Source organism: Zootermopsis nevadensis, unplaced genomic scaffold (assembly GCF_977971745.1).
Source record: "Zootermopsis nevadensis isolate Lab colony 2312 unplaced genomic scaffold, Znev_1.0 Znev_ptg000013l, whole genome shotgun sequence".
NCBI lineage: Eukaryota > Metazoa > Arthropoda > Insecta > Blattodea > Termopsidae > Zootermopsis > Zootermopsis nevadensis.
This window is the reverse complement of record NW_028259145.1, coordinates 6,204,980-6,221,759: the sequence shown is the minus strand read 5'-3', so window position 1 is coordinate 6,221,759 and position 16,780 is coordinate 6,204,980. Positions and strand designations below refer to the sequence as shown.

The window sequence follows — 16,780 nt, the reverse complement described above, 5'->3', positions numbered from 1 at the left end:
GATGAGTTGCGTAACCTCAAAGCGCCTTAGTCACCCCCGATAGCCTCTCAAAGTAAGCGCCTTCCTTTAATTCCTACCATTCATTTGTTCATTTTGCTCTGGTTTACGAAGTCATCGTCTACACATTTCAGTAATTTCGCAAGCTTCTGACCAGAAACAAATCTGATCACAGATCGCTGTGGTACTTCGTTGCATTTTATAAACGAAGTAGCCACGAAAACGCGTCGCAGTGTTACCACTACTTCCCAGGCAAAACGAAAATAACAACTGGTAGGCAATCGTATTGTTCAAATCCGCCAGATCTCGTACTTAAACCAAGCAACGCCTGCCCTTAAAAGAACAGCTTACCGTTCACGCGTTCAATAAACGGCATGATGGATTTCTTTTTTAGTTGCGACGCCTTGTATTCTTACGGTTGCTAACCAACGCTTCGAAATGGGCGTTGTCTGTCGCCTGCACGATAACACGGAATCGTATCCCACAGGACAGAGCAGAGACGTTCTTTGCCGCCGTAAAAATACCGAATCCCACGCGTTCACTTCGAAGTTACGACGAAGACCAAAATGTGTCAAGTTTCAGCCCACGTGGAACTTCGCGGTCCCAAGACGCGGTGGCTACAGTTGAGGCACTTTAGTCAGACCTCACGGGAACAGAGTCTCGTGTCCGCATTACGCAGGGGCAGGACAAATTAATTCACTGAAACGTTTCACACGAATGAGGGAGCATTACTTTAAATTACATAATATTAGCTTATAACCACGGTGGTTTAGCGGTTAGAACGCTGGCCTTGTAATCCTGGGGTCTCGGGTTCGATTCCCGGCGGTGCCCGAATTTATAACTTGTGTTGGGCAAGGCCGTGGTCTAGGCAACACGGAGTTTTCCTCCGGGGGCTTCTTCCCCGGTTTCTCCGTGGCATCCCAACAATTACTCCATTCACACACAGAAGAAGGCAATGGCAAACCACTTCTGGATCGTCTGCCAAGAACGTATATGAACAGGTCCCAGTCCGAGAAAAGGATGGAAGGATCCTGTTCATATGGACCTGTCGTCAGACAGAACACTATCTAAACTAAAATATTAGCTTCTCAAACAAGGAAATTTGGCAACACGGAAACCGAAATTGAATTTATATAATTTTAAATTGCAACGTTCCGTTTTGGAACCTTAATTCGACGTCCATACGAATGTCGTGCCTCCGAAAACTAGCCCACAATACTAATTTACGCTTCAAAGAGCCCTACGAATACTATCAAGCCATCGTATTTTCGATAACAAGATTCGTATAATCCTATTAGCAGAAAGAAAAATATCTCCGAAGTTACGTCATGCTGGAATTAATGTGCAGACATTCAAGATACATCAGCCAACGTCCTCTTACGTAATAAGTGGCTGGGAGCTGGAAGGCCAAGGTTTCTATTCCCGGTACGTTCCGTTGCTCGTCACAAAGCAATGACGATGCTACACCACGCGTAAGTATCGTGACGTCACATCCCCCCCCCACGCCGTTAGTGGACGACTTTAATTTAAGAACACCCCGCGAAAATATCGGGCACATTCGGCAGTATCTTTTTGCGAGGACCCCAAAGATGAATAATTCACTACTGGACCGTATATTTTAAGATATCTCAGCCTAAGAGGTGTTTAGTAATAATGTTTAGGCATCGATTTTGTCGAACTGAAACTTCTATTGGTTTCATACGCACTTATCACGAACAGTGTTGCGCCGAAACTCGCTCGATTATCTTCGTAATTCGTAGGTAAAAAACAATTTTTAAAAAAAAATACGTTAAAGAGATAAGCTTTTGTTCTGACAAAGCCCGAATCTGATGACACGCTCATTTAAACTACAATGGTTGCAACATTTTCATAATGTTGCCTTTGTATGACTGGCATTTTCATGTGTTTGTCGTTTTTTTTAACTAGGATAATTTAAAATTCAAAACCTTTAAACAGCGCATGCGTAAATTCTGTGTATTCTGTTTCTGGTGACGTCATTTCAATCTTGTTATTTATTGCAAAACTTCTAGAACCAAATAAAAGCAAACATATTTCATTGTGGAGTTGTATTTTAAAGGCAGTGTCAGACAAGAGCACCTGTTAGGGATTTAAACACTGTTACGCCTTGCTACATATTATAAATGCGTTATGAAATGGTTTCAGGGCACACACACCTTTGGTTATGCTTTTCGTCATTTAAACCGAAACTGTAATTGTAAATCCATTACTGAAACGCAAAACGAAGTCTTTCATGCCAGAAACAGCTTTTTCACAAATTGTACACGTAAAAATGAAGAAACGTCACGGCTAAACACGCAAAGAAGATAAAATGTAATATTTCTCTCGCCTATCACATGTTAGCATAAAATATAAAAGGTTATTCAGAAGAAAATGTGGTACGAGGTGCGATCGGAAAGTTTCAAGACTATGTCAATTGAGGGCGAACCGGATGTAGTACGAGCTTCTGCCGCTAGGGGGTGCGGCCTACATTCATAGTGAATCAGTGTGCCAGCCGGCATCATCGAATTAGCATTTGTATCTTAGTTACGGGCGTTTTGGTAGTGCATTACACAGACCCTCCTGCGATTTCGGAATGGCGTGTGCATCAAATTTTGCCAAAGACTCGCCAAAACGGCTACGGAAACCTATGAAATGCTAAAGCAAGCATTTGGGGAGTCCGCAATGGGTCGTGTACAAACTTTTGTGTGGCATTCACGTTTTAAAAATGGCCGAACCTCTGTCGATGATGACGAGCGTTCTGGACGACCATCTTCGAGCACAACGCCCGATAATGTTACAAAGATTCGGCAGGCCATTCACGAAGATCGACCTCGTACCATCAACGACTTGTGCGACATTGTTGGGATAGGCTATGGGACCTGTCAGCTGATTCTAAAGGAAGAACTCCACATGCGACGCATCCTGTCTGAGGACCAGAAGCAGAATCGACTTCTCGTTTGTCAGGAGCTCAAAGATCTTGCAAGAACCGACCCCAACTTCCTTTGTAAGCTCCGTGTGACTTCTTCCTCTTCCCAAAGATGAAAATTCAGCTAAAGGGAAGGATATATGAGACGATAGAAGAGATTCAGGCAGAATCGCAGATGGCGCTTGACAGGCTGACAAAGAAAGATTTCCAGGGATGCTTCCAGGCTTGGCAGCGGCGCTGGGATCGTTGTGTTCACTCCCAGCGGAACTACTTCGAGGGTGATGGATGAATTTAATACCTGAGATAAGTGTACGGGTTTTTATAGGCGCAGTCTTGAAACTTTCCGATCGCACCTCGTATAGTCGGCGTAGTAGTTTTTGGCCGGTGGAATTTTCAAGGGGGAGGCTAGGAGCGAGTCACTTGTGCGATAGTATAATGCTGGCTGCACGAAGGAGCTTGTGTGACTGAACGCCCAAACAAAAGAAATGCACTGACCGTGCCACCTCAGGTCCGTCCGCCAGCTTCTCCACCGGCCAAAAACTACTGCGCCGACTATAGGTAATATAAAATAAAACTGAGGTAAAATCGGAAAGTTTCATTGATGATACTGGGACATGTGTTATTGTATCATCGCTACAAAAAGTAATTTATAGTTTCTCGTTAAGTGAATGAGAAAACACGATGACAGTGTCAAGACGGCACGCTGAAAGTTCGATCGGGCAGCGAAGACAAGCAAAACAGTTACGGAAGCTTCGCGAACAGCGATTCACTTGTTACTTCGTCAGCCTCTGTCTAACTCCGCTGCGTGTTGCAAGCGGGCACAACGAAATCTTCAAGGTAAAATCCTCAGCTAACACAAACAACCTGTCACAGACGAACAAGTTTCCATTTTAAAGAAGAAACTGCTAAGGTATGAAACACAGAGGAGGAGCTTGTGGGAGATATAGAATAAAAAAAGTGCCACAACTTTCACTACAGATTTTACAATTCTTCTGCTCAGCTACAGCTGCAATTGGGTGAACGCCCTTCGATGTTGAGAATGCGCTCACCACCGCGTCAGGGACTGAAAAATATTACGAGAAGCGAACCGAATGACGGAATCTCGACAGCATGCAAGCTCAATGTTTCCAGACGCTGACATTCTGCGACTTCGCTGCCTACCAGCGGTTGCCATATTGCGCCCCAGCCTTCATCTCCCAAACGACGATCAATAGAAACAGCTGTCCTTGGATTCGGACGCCTCCGCTGCGGATAAATTTCGGCGCAAAGGCGGGCAGCGGCTTAATCGTCAACTATCCAAAGCATGAACCAGCGATTTTAGGAGGAACCTGCCGTGTCCATAAAGAACGCAAGGCCGCATTTAACACGGTGAACGTTCACGATCCCACGGACGGAGTGACACAGCGCAGCGTATCGGGTCGATGGCACAACGCAGCGCAACGTTGCCATATCTAGCTACGCGGTTGCGTCCAAATACTAGAAGGAACTTTTAAGTAATCGAATTAATAATCACCCTGTATAAATACACCCTTCAAATTTACGAATAGTTTTTTTTTCGACAGATTGTGGAGCGATCTTGCGTTCATCTTAATAAAGTAATAATCTGAAGGTTTTAGCTAACAGTGTCCATACAATAAACGTTGTTGTCCTGCGTTATACACCAGAAATCTTTAAATTAACCCACTGGCTTACTTTGAACGCTAAGGCTCTTGGTAAGACGAATACTGTGAACAGATAATGGATGAAAGCGGAACGTGACACTTATTAAAGAACAGAACAGACATATTTTCTGTCACAAATTCCTTGTATCTCCGCCGAAATACTCTGATGGACTGATCGACTTGCGCACGCCACATAAACGGTCACTGGGACAAGAAGTAAATCGATAAACGACATAACACGTCAGTAGCAAAGTAAGAAATACACCAGCAGTCTTGAACGTGGTTTAAATGTAACTCAAAGAGGTGTCAAACCTAAAGCCAGGTTTATTTTTACTTCAACGTTTATTTGTTCGTGGTTTAATTAACGATGCTTTGAGTAGCACAGATAAAAAGTGTCCAGTAGCAGGATGATTCATGTGTAATTAATTCTCAAGGATGTGCAAAGAAGCAGTCGCTGCCAAATTTTAAGGCTCAATACCCGACATCCGTCTGAACGGACACAGGTAACCGCGGACCAAGATTTGAACCGCAGACCTCCCAAACACAAAGCAGGAGTACTAACCACTCGATCGTAACGTTTAGTGGAGCAAGGCAAACCGCTCGTTGAGGTGTACAGTATACACAGCGTCTGAAAGGTCTTGTCCTTTTTATCTTAGGTCCGCAACGCAGCAAATTTTAAATCCTCCATTGAAAAAGGGACTCGTGAGTACTTTTCACTCTGAGACCGAACGACACGCGGATTGAAGAAAGCTAAAGAAGATGGTTAGACGGACAGCAAGAGAATAGACGCAAAGAGAAAACTGGTGAACGAGAAGTGAGAGACGATTTCTGGGGGATGGGGGAAAAAAGTATCTTATAGAAGGTTCCCAGGCAATTCCCGATCGTCCTTCTGGCAAGGATAAATACTGAAGACGTGATAATTAGTGCGAGCCTGATAACATAGACGGTTGAATTTCTATTTGCTTTTTTAGTAAATGTTGAATCTATAATTTATAAAGTTAAGTGAATTAATTGCCTCCACATTAACGGGATACATTCTGATGAATTTAAGTCTGGAGGGCTGCATGAGAAGCATGCAGTGGCAACTCGAAACTTGATAACCATCTCGGCATCTGCTTAAAGACGGAGGAAAAACCAAGAAAATCTGTGTCGAGATGGGTTTAAAGGACAAAATTCATCCAAACAACACTCAAAAATACTGTTCTTACCTCCAAGAAAACACGTAGTATCACCCTCGCAAATGTGTTTTAATGATCTGTCCGATACAAAAATGTTATTTATTCTCATAAATAAAACCGAAAAGCAAATTTCTGAGCGACATACAGAGTTATGAACGTAAAAGCAGGCGGTACACAGAATTACCGCTGACAAATAACACGCAAACAGACGCCTAAACCGAAAACAAAGTAAAACTGTCCCACTATACGCCCTGTAGACGCTTGGGGGGAGAGCACGTATAGCTCCTCATTCTTGACCTCGGCACCAGATGGGAGTGAGTGGTCAGCATCGCGCCCCGGCCGGCTTTACCCCCGGGAAAGGAACCCGGTACCCATTGGATAGGAGACTGGATGGGCCCCAGAACCGGTCTGGGCGCAGAGGCTAGAAGAAAAATCCTCTGCCCCCGTCGGGGATAGAACCCCCGTCGTCCAGACCATAGTCAATCACTATACCGACTGAGCTAATTCATCAGCCTGTAGGCTATGTTTCGACATCACGCCATCTTCAGGAGAAATACACATCGACGAGCCTCGACAATCTTGTTCTTTCAACTTATTTATGGAACTTATAAATGTTCCCTACAATATTCTACGCTGTTCTAAACTCAGATTATTAACAATTCGCATTCATACAGCCGTCTTATAAATACAGCTGCGCTCTCCTCATTTGCCATCTGATCGGTGACGTCATCACAGGCATCATTCTGTGCCTCGGAACTCATTGCAACCGCGTGGCATTATTTATTTTCTTCTTTCCAGGTCCATCCCTGCTGTTATTTTGGTTAACGAGGTTTATTTACAATTTATTCCGGTAACGGAGGCCCCAGCTTATAGGAAATTTTAAAAACGGACACTCAACCATGACTCGAGCAAACTTCCAATCCGTGATACCTACGTACGCAACTAACTAGATCGAATTAACCAAAGCCCTACAACGGTCCCTGTCCTGGGCCAACAAAATCCAGTCTCCTTCGACTCCTATCTCCCATAGATCCCGCCTGACATTATCCTCCCATCTACGTCTAGGTCTCCCCAGCGGTCTCTTCCCCTCAGACTTCCCAACCAATACCCGGTGCACACCTCTTGTCCCATCCATGCGCGCTACATGTCCCGCCCATCTCTTTCTTCTTGACTTAATCACCTGTGTACCTAATTAATTTGTGAAAGCTCTAAAAATGAAGAAGGTGCAGAGGATTAATCACTACATACAGGTCTTGCTGTTTTATATAAAATAAAGACATTTATAATATACTGAATATGTTAAGGAAGGGTCGTTTTGTGCCAAATGTAGCCACAAACGTTCGACGGAAATGCAGACGTAGAAGAAAAAGGATCAGTTGAGAAAACTTTTTATTCGGGGAAAATTCGACCTGATAAAAGAGCCGTGGTCACACGCCACAAGCCACAGAATGCGATCAGTATTTTTTATTTAGTGTTCTGTCTGACGACAGGTCCATATGAACAGGATCCTTCCATCCTTTTCTCGGACTGGGACCTGTCCATATACGTTCTTGTCAGATGATCCAAAAGTGGTTTGCCATTGCCTTCTTCTGTGTGTGAATGGAGTAATTGTTGGGATGCCACGGAGAAACCGGGGAAGCCCCCGGAGGAAAACTCCGTGTTGCCTAGACCACGGCCTTGCCCAACACAAATTATAAATTCGGGCACCGCCGGGAATCGAACCCGAGACCCCAGGATTACAAGGCTAGTGTTCTGACCGCTAGACCATACCGTGGCGGTATACGATCAGTACCGCATTATAAGAGAATGTGAAGCATTGGGCTGCTAAAAGCCGATATAAAAGTTCATAGCAACAGCTTCTTCTAAGTGTCTGTAAGACAACGAACATCGCTGAATATAACCTAACCTCACTCTCCCCAAAGAGCATTAATCTTTAACGGCACATACAGCCTTATGAGCCTACTGCAGCGTAAAAAAAATTACAGCATTCTGTCTGCTGTACGCTTGCGCTGATAGAAGTGCGATGTTGACAGGATCTCCCAACTACCCACCAAGATACGACGACCGCCATCCACGAGTAGCTAGACACACACACAGATGATTTCTGTAAAAATGTACAGAGTCCAATGCACGTGGGTTCCAGGCGCACCTCAAGCTGAGCGAAATGTGATCGCCCGCAGATAATAATACCGCCCAGACTCTTCGCCCCCCCCCCCCCCACCGATGTAGCTGCAATCACGTGGTTCGAATGAACAGACGAAGGTCCCAAAAACTGAAAATACCGTTCACACACAATTCAATACTGGCTCGCTCCCAAACCGAATATGATGTCGCAGTTCTCCATTCCTGCCTTCTAGCGAAGCAGCTACTGCGGAGATGAATTACTGAGAAATTCTCAAATTAAATGACATGGCAGAGCACTACACGTGAACTTCTTAAAGGACACGAAGCTCCTACTTTCACACTCAGAATTAATATTGCATTTATCTTGCACGGTAGGACCGCTCTTGTGAACACAAAATTTGCCCACGACACAACGTAACACGCCTTGTTGTTCTTAAAAGAAATCGTTCAATAAACAGAACGACACAGTAATTGTCATGGCAGACGGAGGTCCCATGTTCGAATGTAATTTAAATTCTAGATGTCTCTGTTCCTGATCGTTCGCGTTTTGTTTATGTCGTAAAAACACGCGAAGTTTTAAACCCCACATCCAGTTTTTGTGACTTATGGTCACTTTCCTTGGAAATAATGTCTTGAGAACATTTATTAAATTGTCGTGGGCTTAGATGACGTTTCCTGAAACAAAGTCTTTGTTTCAGCAATTCGATTAAATATGACGGACTCTGACACTCGACGTACAAAGATTTTTTAATACTTTAGTGTTCCCGTCATTGGTTACAAAATAGCGCATTTGATAGGAAACATGCAGGCCTAATTTTTATTGGTTAAAGACCTCTAGGTCCTTATTTCTGTTTCCGGGTTGTAAAACCAATCCGGAAAAACATTATCACACGCGTTTAGCTCACTATTCAGAAGGAACCAACGTTCATGCTTCTAAATTAAATGGTACAAGTGGCAACAACGTACAGACGTATCATGTCGACATTTTCCCGTGTCGTGGGAAACGCTCTAGGAAGAAGCACTTCCTCATTCATAATAAATAACATAAACGTATGTCGATTGGCCCACAAGGGACCGGAGGTCTGCAACCCGCTCAGCAGACACACTTTCATTCTAATGCAAAATTGATGGGGCGAGTTCGACCCGGCGAAACAAACATTCTGTGAAGTGCTGAAGGACGGACAACTCCTGTCCCAACATCGAAATTCGAAACACCGGGAACGTCTCACAGCGAAATGTTTCGGAACTCCATTCCTCGCCAAATATCTCACTCGCCTTTTTTTTTACAGCGTGCGATGTATTTGTCAAATGCCGTCGTTTAATGAGTACCTACAATGTTTTTTTAGAAGCGCATGCTTGTCGAACGCAGAACGCCGAATTGATTTACTTCCTGGTCTGATTGCCCACATACGAGCTGGCTCCCATTCATTGCCTTTTTCATCAAAAGACATACGTAAACATTTCTGCGCTGCCAGGACACGAACCAATTCTACGCGAGCAACAACAGCTCTTATATCACGTTTCGTTTCGCTCATCCCCACCACGGAAGTAACTCCTTCCTATAACGACTTCAAGTTCCCGTTACAGCGTCCGGGTCTTCGATTCTCAGCTGGAATTGACTGTAAACTTTCTCAATTCGGTACATCCTTTCGGCTGTTTACAAGTGTCACGTGGTCATACTATACGCGGTGGACAGTCGCTTCGGATTTCATGGCTCTGTATCTACAAAAAATGGCCTTGACGTAATAGATATTAAAATTCACTGAGACACAACCTCCGTTTTGATTTAACGACACTTGAAGCGCGGCCTTCTGCACATTTGCGAGTTTACACACGACATTTAAGAAGCTTGCACACACACACCTATGCGCATGCGTCACTGCCGCAAAACCAAACACACGCATTTCCACCATAAAAAAAACTCGTTCACATTGTTTACCTATTTACCTTCTACTTACCCGCCGGCCACCAAAATCATCTGCATCTCGCAGTCGGTGGATGCAACGCTCGCCCACCCCCCGAACCCCTACATCATGACGTCATCACAGAGTTGTCTCTCTCTCTCACTCACACACACACACACACACACACACCGCGGTCACGTGGTTAGAGGGCAGCACCTGGCACGCGTGCCGGAAGACACTGCTCTAGATATCCGCGGGCACGGTGACTGAAGGATGTGCCTCGGTCCGCAAAAGACCCAGCTGACGGCGCTGCAGAGCGAGCGGTAGTACCCCGTTCTACCACCGCTGGTCGCCCCTATATGAAGGCGCGCCCACTGTGCCACATTGTGGGAGTGGGTGGGGGGGGGGGGGTGAGGAGACCGAGGTCGCGATCAGAGAAGCCCCACTGAGCGGCGCAAGACTTGGAGTAGTCGATACCCGACAGACAGATGGGTTGCACTGGTGCCAGCACGGCCCGGTCCACTGGCAGGGTGGTAACGGGACGACTATTTGCCGCGTCCCGACGCAGCGTCTTCGACTCCGCGAACCGGGGTGCAGATGTTGAAGCATGTCTGCACGAACACGTCATTATCTTTTCAGGCGGGAAGGAGTGTGACACGTGACTCAGGACCAACTAAGATCACTTCGCGCGGCGTGCTGAAGTTATTCGCGCAAGCCTTCTTCGTTGATAACGTCGGCGAAAAACGACTACTCACTTGCGACAATGAATTCTAATGGTAAACTTTATCCCACTGTCGTATCGATATTTTACAACATTTATCTCGATTATGATCTAGGTCCCGCACTGTTGCAACAATTATTCAACATGGGATCAAAAGCTTCTTCCATAAGCAAATGGGGTAGCAACGAGCCCCGTTGAAGACTCTGACAGACTTTGAGGGCCCACAAAAGACCAGGAATTTCTTATTGACTGTCTGTCAGCACTCGGCTCAACGTCATATCTGTGTTCGCGGGAATTTTATATGAGTTCTTTGGAACTTGCAACTCGAGAGATTCACATTTACTGTGTCTTTTTGTTTATTTGTTTGTTTGTTTGTTTGTTGCCTCTGTTGTGCTATGAAGATTTAAAACATTAGGCCTACTATCAGTAAGTATTATTAACAAGCTCGGAAATGCAGGAATCGATGTCAGGCTGCAAACGCTTACTGTTTCAACATTTTTAATATCATACTATCATATATTTTGAATTCACCAGCAGACAAGAGACGCTTAAAATCAGGAATAAAGTCACATACAACATCAATAAAAAAAATATTAAAAATAAACAGCCCTGAAGTATACTTTTTTGTGGAATTCACGAGGTACAAATATTATCGATTATCGATTATATCGATTTAAACGCTACAGACATACGAACAAATATCGTCTATTAATCGAACAGCTATGAATGTAATCAACGGACATAATCGTAGAGAGCCCAAGATTATGAGCTCAAAGAGAAGAAAATTATGGGAGACAATGTCAAAAGCACTACTTAAATCAAAACATACGAAATCAGTTATTCCGCGCGTACTCACCAAAGGTTAACCAAACTGGACGAAGTTGAATTACAATTTCTTTAAGCCGTGTTCGGAGGAATTAAGTCTGTGTATAAAAACATTTTAATTATACATGTTCAGGTGGTCCCCTTTAAGTAGACGTAGTTACCGGTGGAAAACCGTTGTTGAACTCTGACATATATTATTTCCGATCGCTCCCCACAGCTCGACAACGAGAATGTCACAAGCAACAGAATCTGTCACTTACAAACTTCGGTGTTTCCCCATTATGGCCGATAAAAGCCATTCTCCTAAGAAACTGGTGCATACGAACGTCGAATGGCCACAACTCGTGCGCGGAAGGCCTACGTCAGATTTCGATTACAAAACTTATCGTCTGAGACACATTAAACTTGAACGGAAATCGAATATTCTACTTAGATCAGAAATTATATACACAACATTCTCGCCGGATACGGCACGCCCGTGAGACTAGTCAGGGCAACTGAAATGTATATTTAGACCCTAAACAAGACCTACAGCGAAGTTCGTACAAACCTGAATTCGTTTCATGCACAAGAAGTTGGTTCATGGCCGTTGCTTTTCAAGTTTTGTTTAGAACAGGTCAGGCCTGTCCAACCTTTTTTCAATACATAAAAATGTGGACTGTATACGTATAATATATACTTTATCTACGTATTTTTCTACACATTATATACAATAAAATATACTGATAATAATGTGAAAGATTTGTAAAAAAATTCAATTCACAACCTAGGTAAGGGTGTGTTTATTTTTAGCATTTTTTTTATAAAATTAATTCTTAATGTATGTCACCATAAATGAAAAGTTGCCCGCGAGCTACAGGTTGAGTGGGTCTGGTTTAGAACACACCGCGAATTCAGTATTAAGTACAGGAAAAAGTAATTTAAATAAAACTGGTGTGAAATTATACGTTCCGGCTAATCGATTTATTGACTGTTTCCCAGGAAAACTGAAAGTGGAATACTTTATGAGGCTCGATTGCTAGAACGACGATAATTTTACGAAGAAACAAAATGGAGAATGCTGAAAATGAAAAATAACAAGGCCACAGAGTCTGACAACGTACTGCCTGAGAAGTGGCAGATGTTTTAAACTGTTGAGAGGGGAGCATTTCAAATTCTGACGAATATTTTTTTATATAATTAAGAAGGGGAAAGAATTTCCCGCCCATTGCGTAAGTATCATTATTGGTCGCACTTACAAAAAAATAGACCGTCAAAGAAAAGTAAAAAGGTAATCACAGAGAGATTTTATTGAATTTATTGGTTCAAGTAAGACATTTTCAAGGCTTCTGGGTGGAAGCTAGAGAGACGAAGAGGTTTGATTTCAGATAAATAACTTAAAGTTCAAAAGTTGAGCAAACAAACTGAGTGAAGAATGAAGAAAATAGGACAAGAATATTCTTGGATAGACGCGCAAGGATATCCTGTAAACATGAGGCAAAAGGGAGGATTAATAATCTGTGATGTGAAGTAGGAAGGGAGAAATACACAGCTTACTTTAAATCAAACGAGATCAGTAGGTTAGGTTAGGTTAGGTTGGGTTAGGTTAGGTTAGGTTAGGTTAGTTTAGTTTAGGTTAGGTTAGGTTAGGTTAGGTTTAAGACGTGTCTCGAAACTGAGGAGAATTACGAAAGGATTTCAGGTAAGAAGAAGAAGGGAAGAACGCGTTATGCTGAGGACGGAAGCGTTTTGAGCAGAAAATGGCTCACTGTTAATGAAGCGACATCTTGTAACAGAACAACGAATTGTACAAATAATGTACAGAAACAAGTTTCATGCAGGATGGGATTCAAGACTCGCTCTCCGTACAAACACATTCAACTGAACGTCTTAGCGAGTTTCCGGTGTTTGTCTCGCGTCACACCTTCCAATCGCGAGGTCCTGGGCGAGACTGATTACCAAGACCCCTAAACAAATACTTGTGAGGCATTTTAGGTAATGATAAATCCTAACGTGTGTACTTATTGCATTAATAATGTATTTCAATGGTGATAATGGTACTGAATAGCACACAATCAGTCCACCGTCGACAATAGCATTTTATGTAATTCATTCAATTATCGTTTATCCCCCAGAGGCTTTTATCGAAAATTTTTCTTTGTCCTTTCTCCGTCGTTGTCGGTATCATAAAGAAGACCACGGAAATATCATGAGGACAAAAGGAAATTCGGATACATACAAGTGCAGCCGTGAGGGCCTGAGACGTCGTCCACTGACAGGAACTTCTCGGTCTGTCTGTCTGTCTCTACATTTCCAATGTTTATCACAAAACACAGTTGGTGAGATGTGACCCACTCAGTTTCAGCTGTTTCGCTGGAAATGCATTGTACGATGCAGAGGATACAGAGTTGCTCCGAAAAAGACAATACGTCGAGAAAATTACGTTCTGTCTTACAGTTTCTGTGGATCGTGTCCACAACTGTACCTCAGAACTGCACTGGTACAATTATTTTGAAACCCCGATATCAAAAATCAAGCTGAACCTTAGTTTTTCACATTAACATAGTTTCCATCCGAGCCTTCTATCACAGTACATGTAGTGTTTCTATTTAAATATTCTTAAAACGAAGTTCTAAACCTCACTGATTTCATCATGGCTGACTCTGGTAGTTATCACATGCTCAGATATAAACTTGACCTCATTTAAATGTGTCTAATCTGATAGAATTCCCTTGCGAACATTGTAACAAGAATTGCGACGCCTCTGTGCTTTATTGCTACCTTGAATTAATTTGCATATCCCTTATATGCAAGTAGCAAACGTGTGGCCTGATTTGCAACCATTACGTTCACGTAGACCAGCTACAGTGTGAATCTGCAAATTTCCGTGACCTGTGGCCCGCACACGAGTAAAACTAATGGCTCGTAGTCAGACAAGGGCGATCTGCAAATATTCGCTGTCTGACGTCACAGTGGCTGATAGTATCCCGACGAAGCTGCAGTCAGGAATATTTTCTCATTGCTGGCAACTTCCGTGAGACCGGAACAAAGGCTGTCCAAGCGACCTTCCGCGGATCTGACAATGCCTTCGCTTCCTGGCTGCGTTGCACTCGAGGCCACCCACGTGTGACAGAAGAATGGCTTAAGACTGTCGATAATACGCAAACTACGGCGAGTGTATCGAGTTTTGAGAAACGACGCGATCTATCGACGCTCCTATGCTATTGCTAAAGGCAGTGAATCCTCACTGGCTTTCCCGATGAGATCTCGAGCGAAGATGATAAAAGCAATGAATGTGAAAAGGTCGTTCAGAGATGTTTAGCCGTGATTCGCGATAATCACGCTGGGTTACACAAACTGTAAGCCAAGAGACAGACGCCGTTAGGACCCACGATCACAAAACACAAGATACAAGAGTGTACTCCAGCGGGGGCTACGAATAGAATCACGTAAGTTCACTCGTTTAATAAAAGGATCCCCAGTTACAATCAGGATGCCGGAAGCCGTGTGCACTCGGCGTCCGTCTTTAGAATGCGTACACATGGACATACGAGGTGCGATCGGAACGTTTCCAGACTGTGTCAATAGAGGGCGAACCGGATGTAGTACGAGCTTCTGCCGCTAGGGGGTGCGGCCTACATTCATAGTGAATCAGTGTGCCAGCCGGCATCATCGAATTAGCATTTGTTTCTTAGTTACGGGCGTTTTGGTAGTGCATTACACCGACCCTCCTGCCATTTCGGAATGGCGTGTGCATCAAATTTTGCCAAAGACTCGCCAAAACGGCTACGGAAACCTATGAAATGCTAAAGCAAGCATTTGGGGAGTCCGCAATGGGTCGTGCACAAACTTTTGTGTGGCATTCACGTTTTAAAAATGGCCGAACCTCTGTCGATGATGACGAGCGTTCTGGACGACCATCTTCGAGCACAACGCCCGAAAATGTTACGAAGATTCGGCAGGCCATTCACGAAGATCGACGTCGTACCATCAACGACTTGTGCGACATTGTTGGGATAGGCTATGGGACCTGTCAACTGATTCTAAAGGAAGAACTCCACATGCGACGCATCGCAGCCAAGTTTGTGCCAAGGCTCCTGTCTGAGGACCAGAAGCAGAATCGACTTCTCGTTTGTCAGGAGCTCAAAGATCTTGCAAGAACCGACCCCAACTTCCTTTCTAAGGTTTCCTCTTCCCAAAGATGAAAATTCAGCTAAAGGGAAGGAGATTTGGGACGATAGAAGAGATTCAGGCAGAATCGCAGATGGTGCTTGACAGGCTGACAAAGAAAGATTTCCAGGGATGCTTCCAGGCTTGGCAGCGGCGCTGGGATCGTTGTGTTCACTCCCAGGGGAACTACTTCGAGGGTGATGGATGAATTTAATACCTGAGATAAGTGTACGGGTTTTTATACGCGCAGTCTTGAAACTTTCCGATCTCACCTCGTAGATGGTATTCTCAAAAGCGAGAGGTCAGATCTTCGCAGACGAGCTGGAATTGCTACCCGACTCTTAAATTTCTCGACGTGTTAAAATGTGACTGAAAGAGTTCTCGCTTCCACGCGACATCGCAGCTGATCTGTTACAGCAAACGTATAAAATCCTGGTAGAACAATGACTGCTGCTTTACGACGCCATTAATCAAGCTAAATCAGGACCATGCATCTAAAAATAAAAGGATTTCAGGACGTGCGACTAAGAATTTCAATAAAACTCGCAAGACGTGCGCGAACCTAACGTAAACTGAATTATCAACTTTCAGGCAAACTTTATACCGCCTGCTGTTGATTGATGATGAACTACGTTGCTCCATTCCAGCTTCCAACAGCCTTCTAATGAACTGTTTCGTTATATTCGTAAGTTGCAGATTTCTTGGGCCGACAATCCATTTCCTGCCCGATGACACGCACCACGCCGGCGCGAAACTCGAAAAATCGACATATCGTTCCTACAAGGAAATAAAGCATGAAGAAAAGCTGACTGCTGCTCAGCGGGTCAAGAAATACCTCACTCTTAACCAGACTCCCTGTCGGCGGCCTCATGAGCCAATTGATTTCTGTTTTCACCCTAATTATTTAAGATGCATTTTAATAATATCCTTCCAAGTGATCGCATTCATTCGGGGTTTCCGATAAAACATCGTAGTAGTAACATTCGTCCTCCAATTCCGTTCTGAATTTACCCCAAGAGACATTTACCATCCAACTGCTTTATTTATTTTACTTATTTAGTGTTCTGTCTGACGACAGGTCCATATGAACAGGATCCTTCCATCCTTTTCTCGGACTGGGACCTGTTCATATACGTTCTTGGCAGATGATCCAGAAGTGGTTTGCCATTGCCTTCTTCTGTGTGTGAATGGAGTAATTGTTGGGATGCCACGGAGAAACCGGGGAAGCCCCCGGAGGAAAACTCCGTGTTGCCTAGACCACGGCCTTGCCCAACACAAGTTATAAATTCGGGCAC

At 44.0% G+C, this 16,780-nt stretch overlaps 1 protein-coding gene across 16 annotated transcripts in view; it reads right to left on the bottom strand.

Annotated features, from left to right (window-relative positions):
- Nucleotides 1–16,780, bottom strand: part of Sh (Potassium voltage-gated channel protein Shaker) — a 349,783-nt gene that overhangs the window by 205,480 nt on the left and 127,523 nt on the right. Inside the window, exon 1 of one of the 16 annotated variants that reach the window (XM_022062097.2) lies at nucleotides 9,845–9,885. The exons of the other annotated variants lie outside the window; for them this stretch is intronic. Coding sequence (XP_021917789.1) covers nucleotides 9,845–9,870 — 26 coding nt within the window. The 5' untranslated portion in view covers nucleotides 9,871–9,885. Of the gene's footprint in view, nucleotides 1–9,844; nucleotides 9,886–16,780 lie in introns of those variants that run through there. 16 annotated transcript variants of the gene reach the window in all.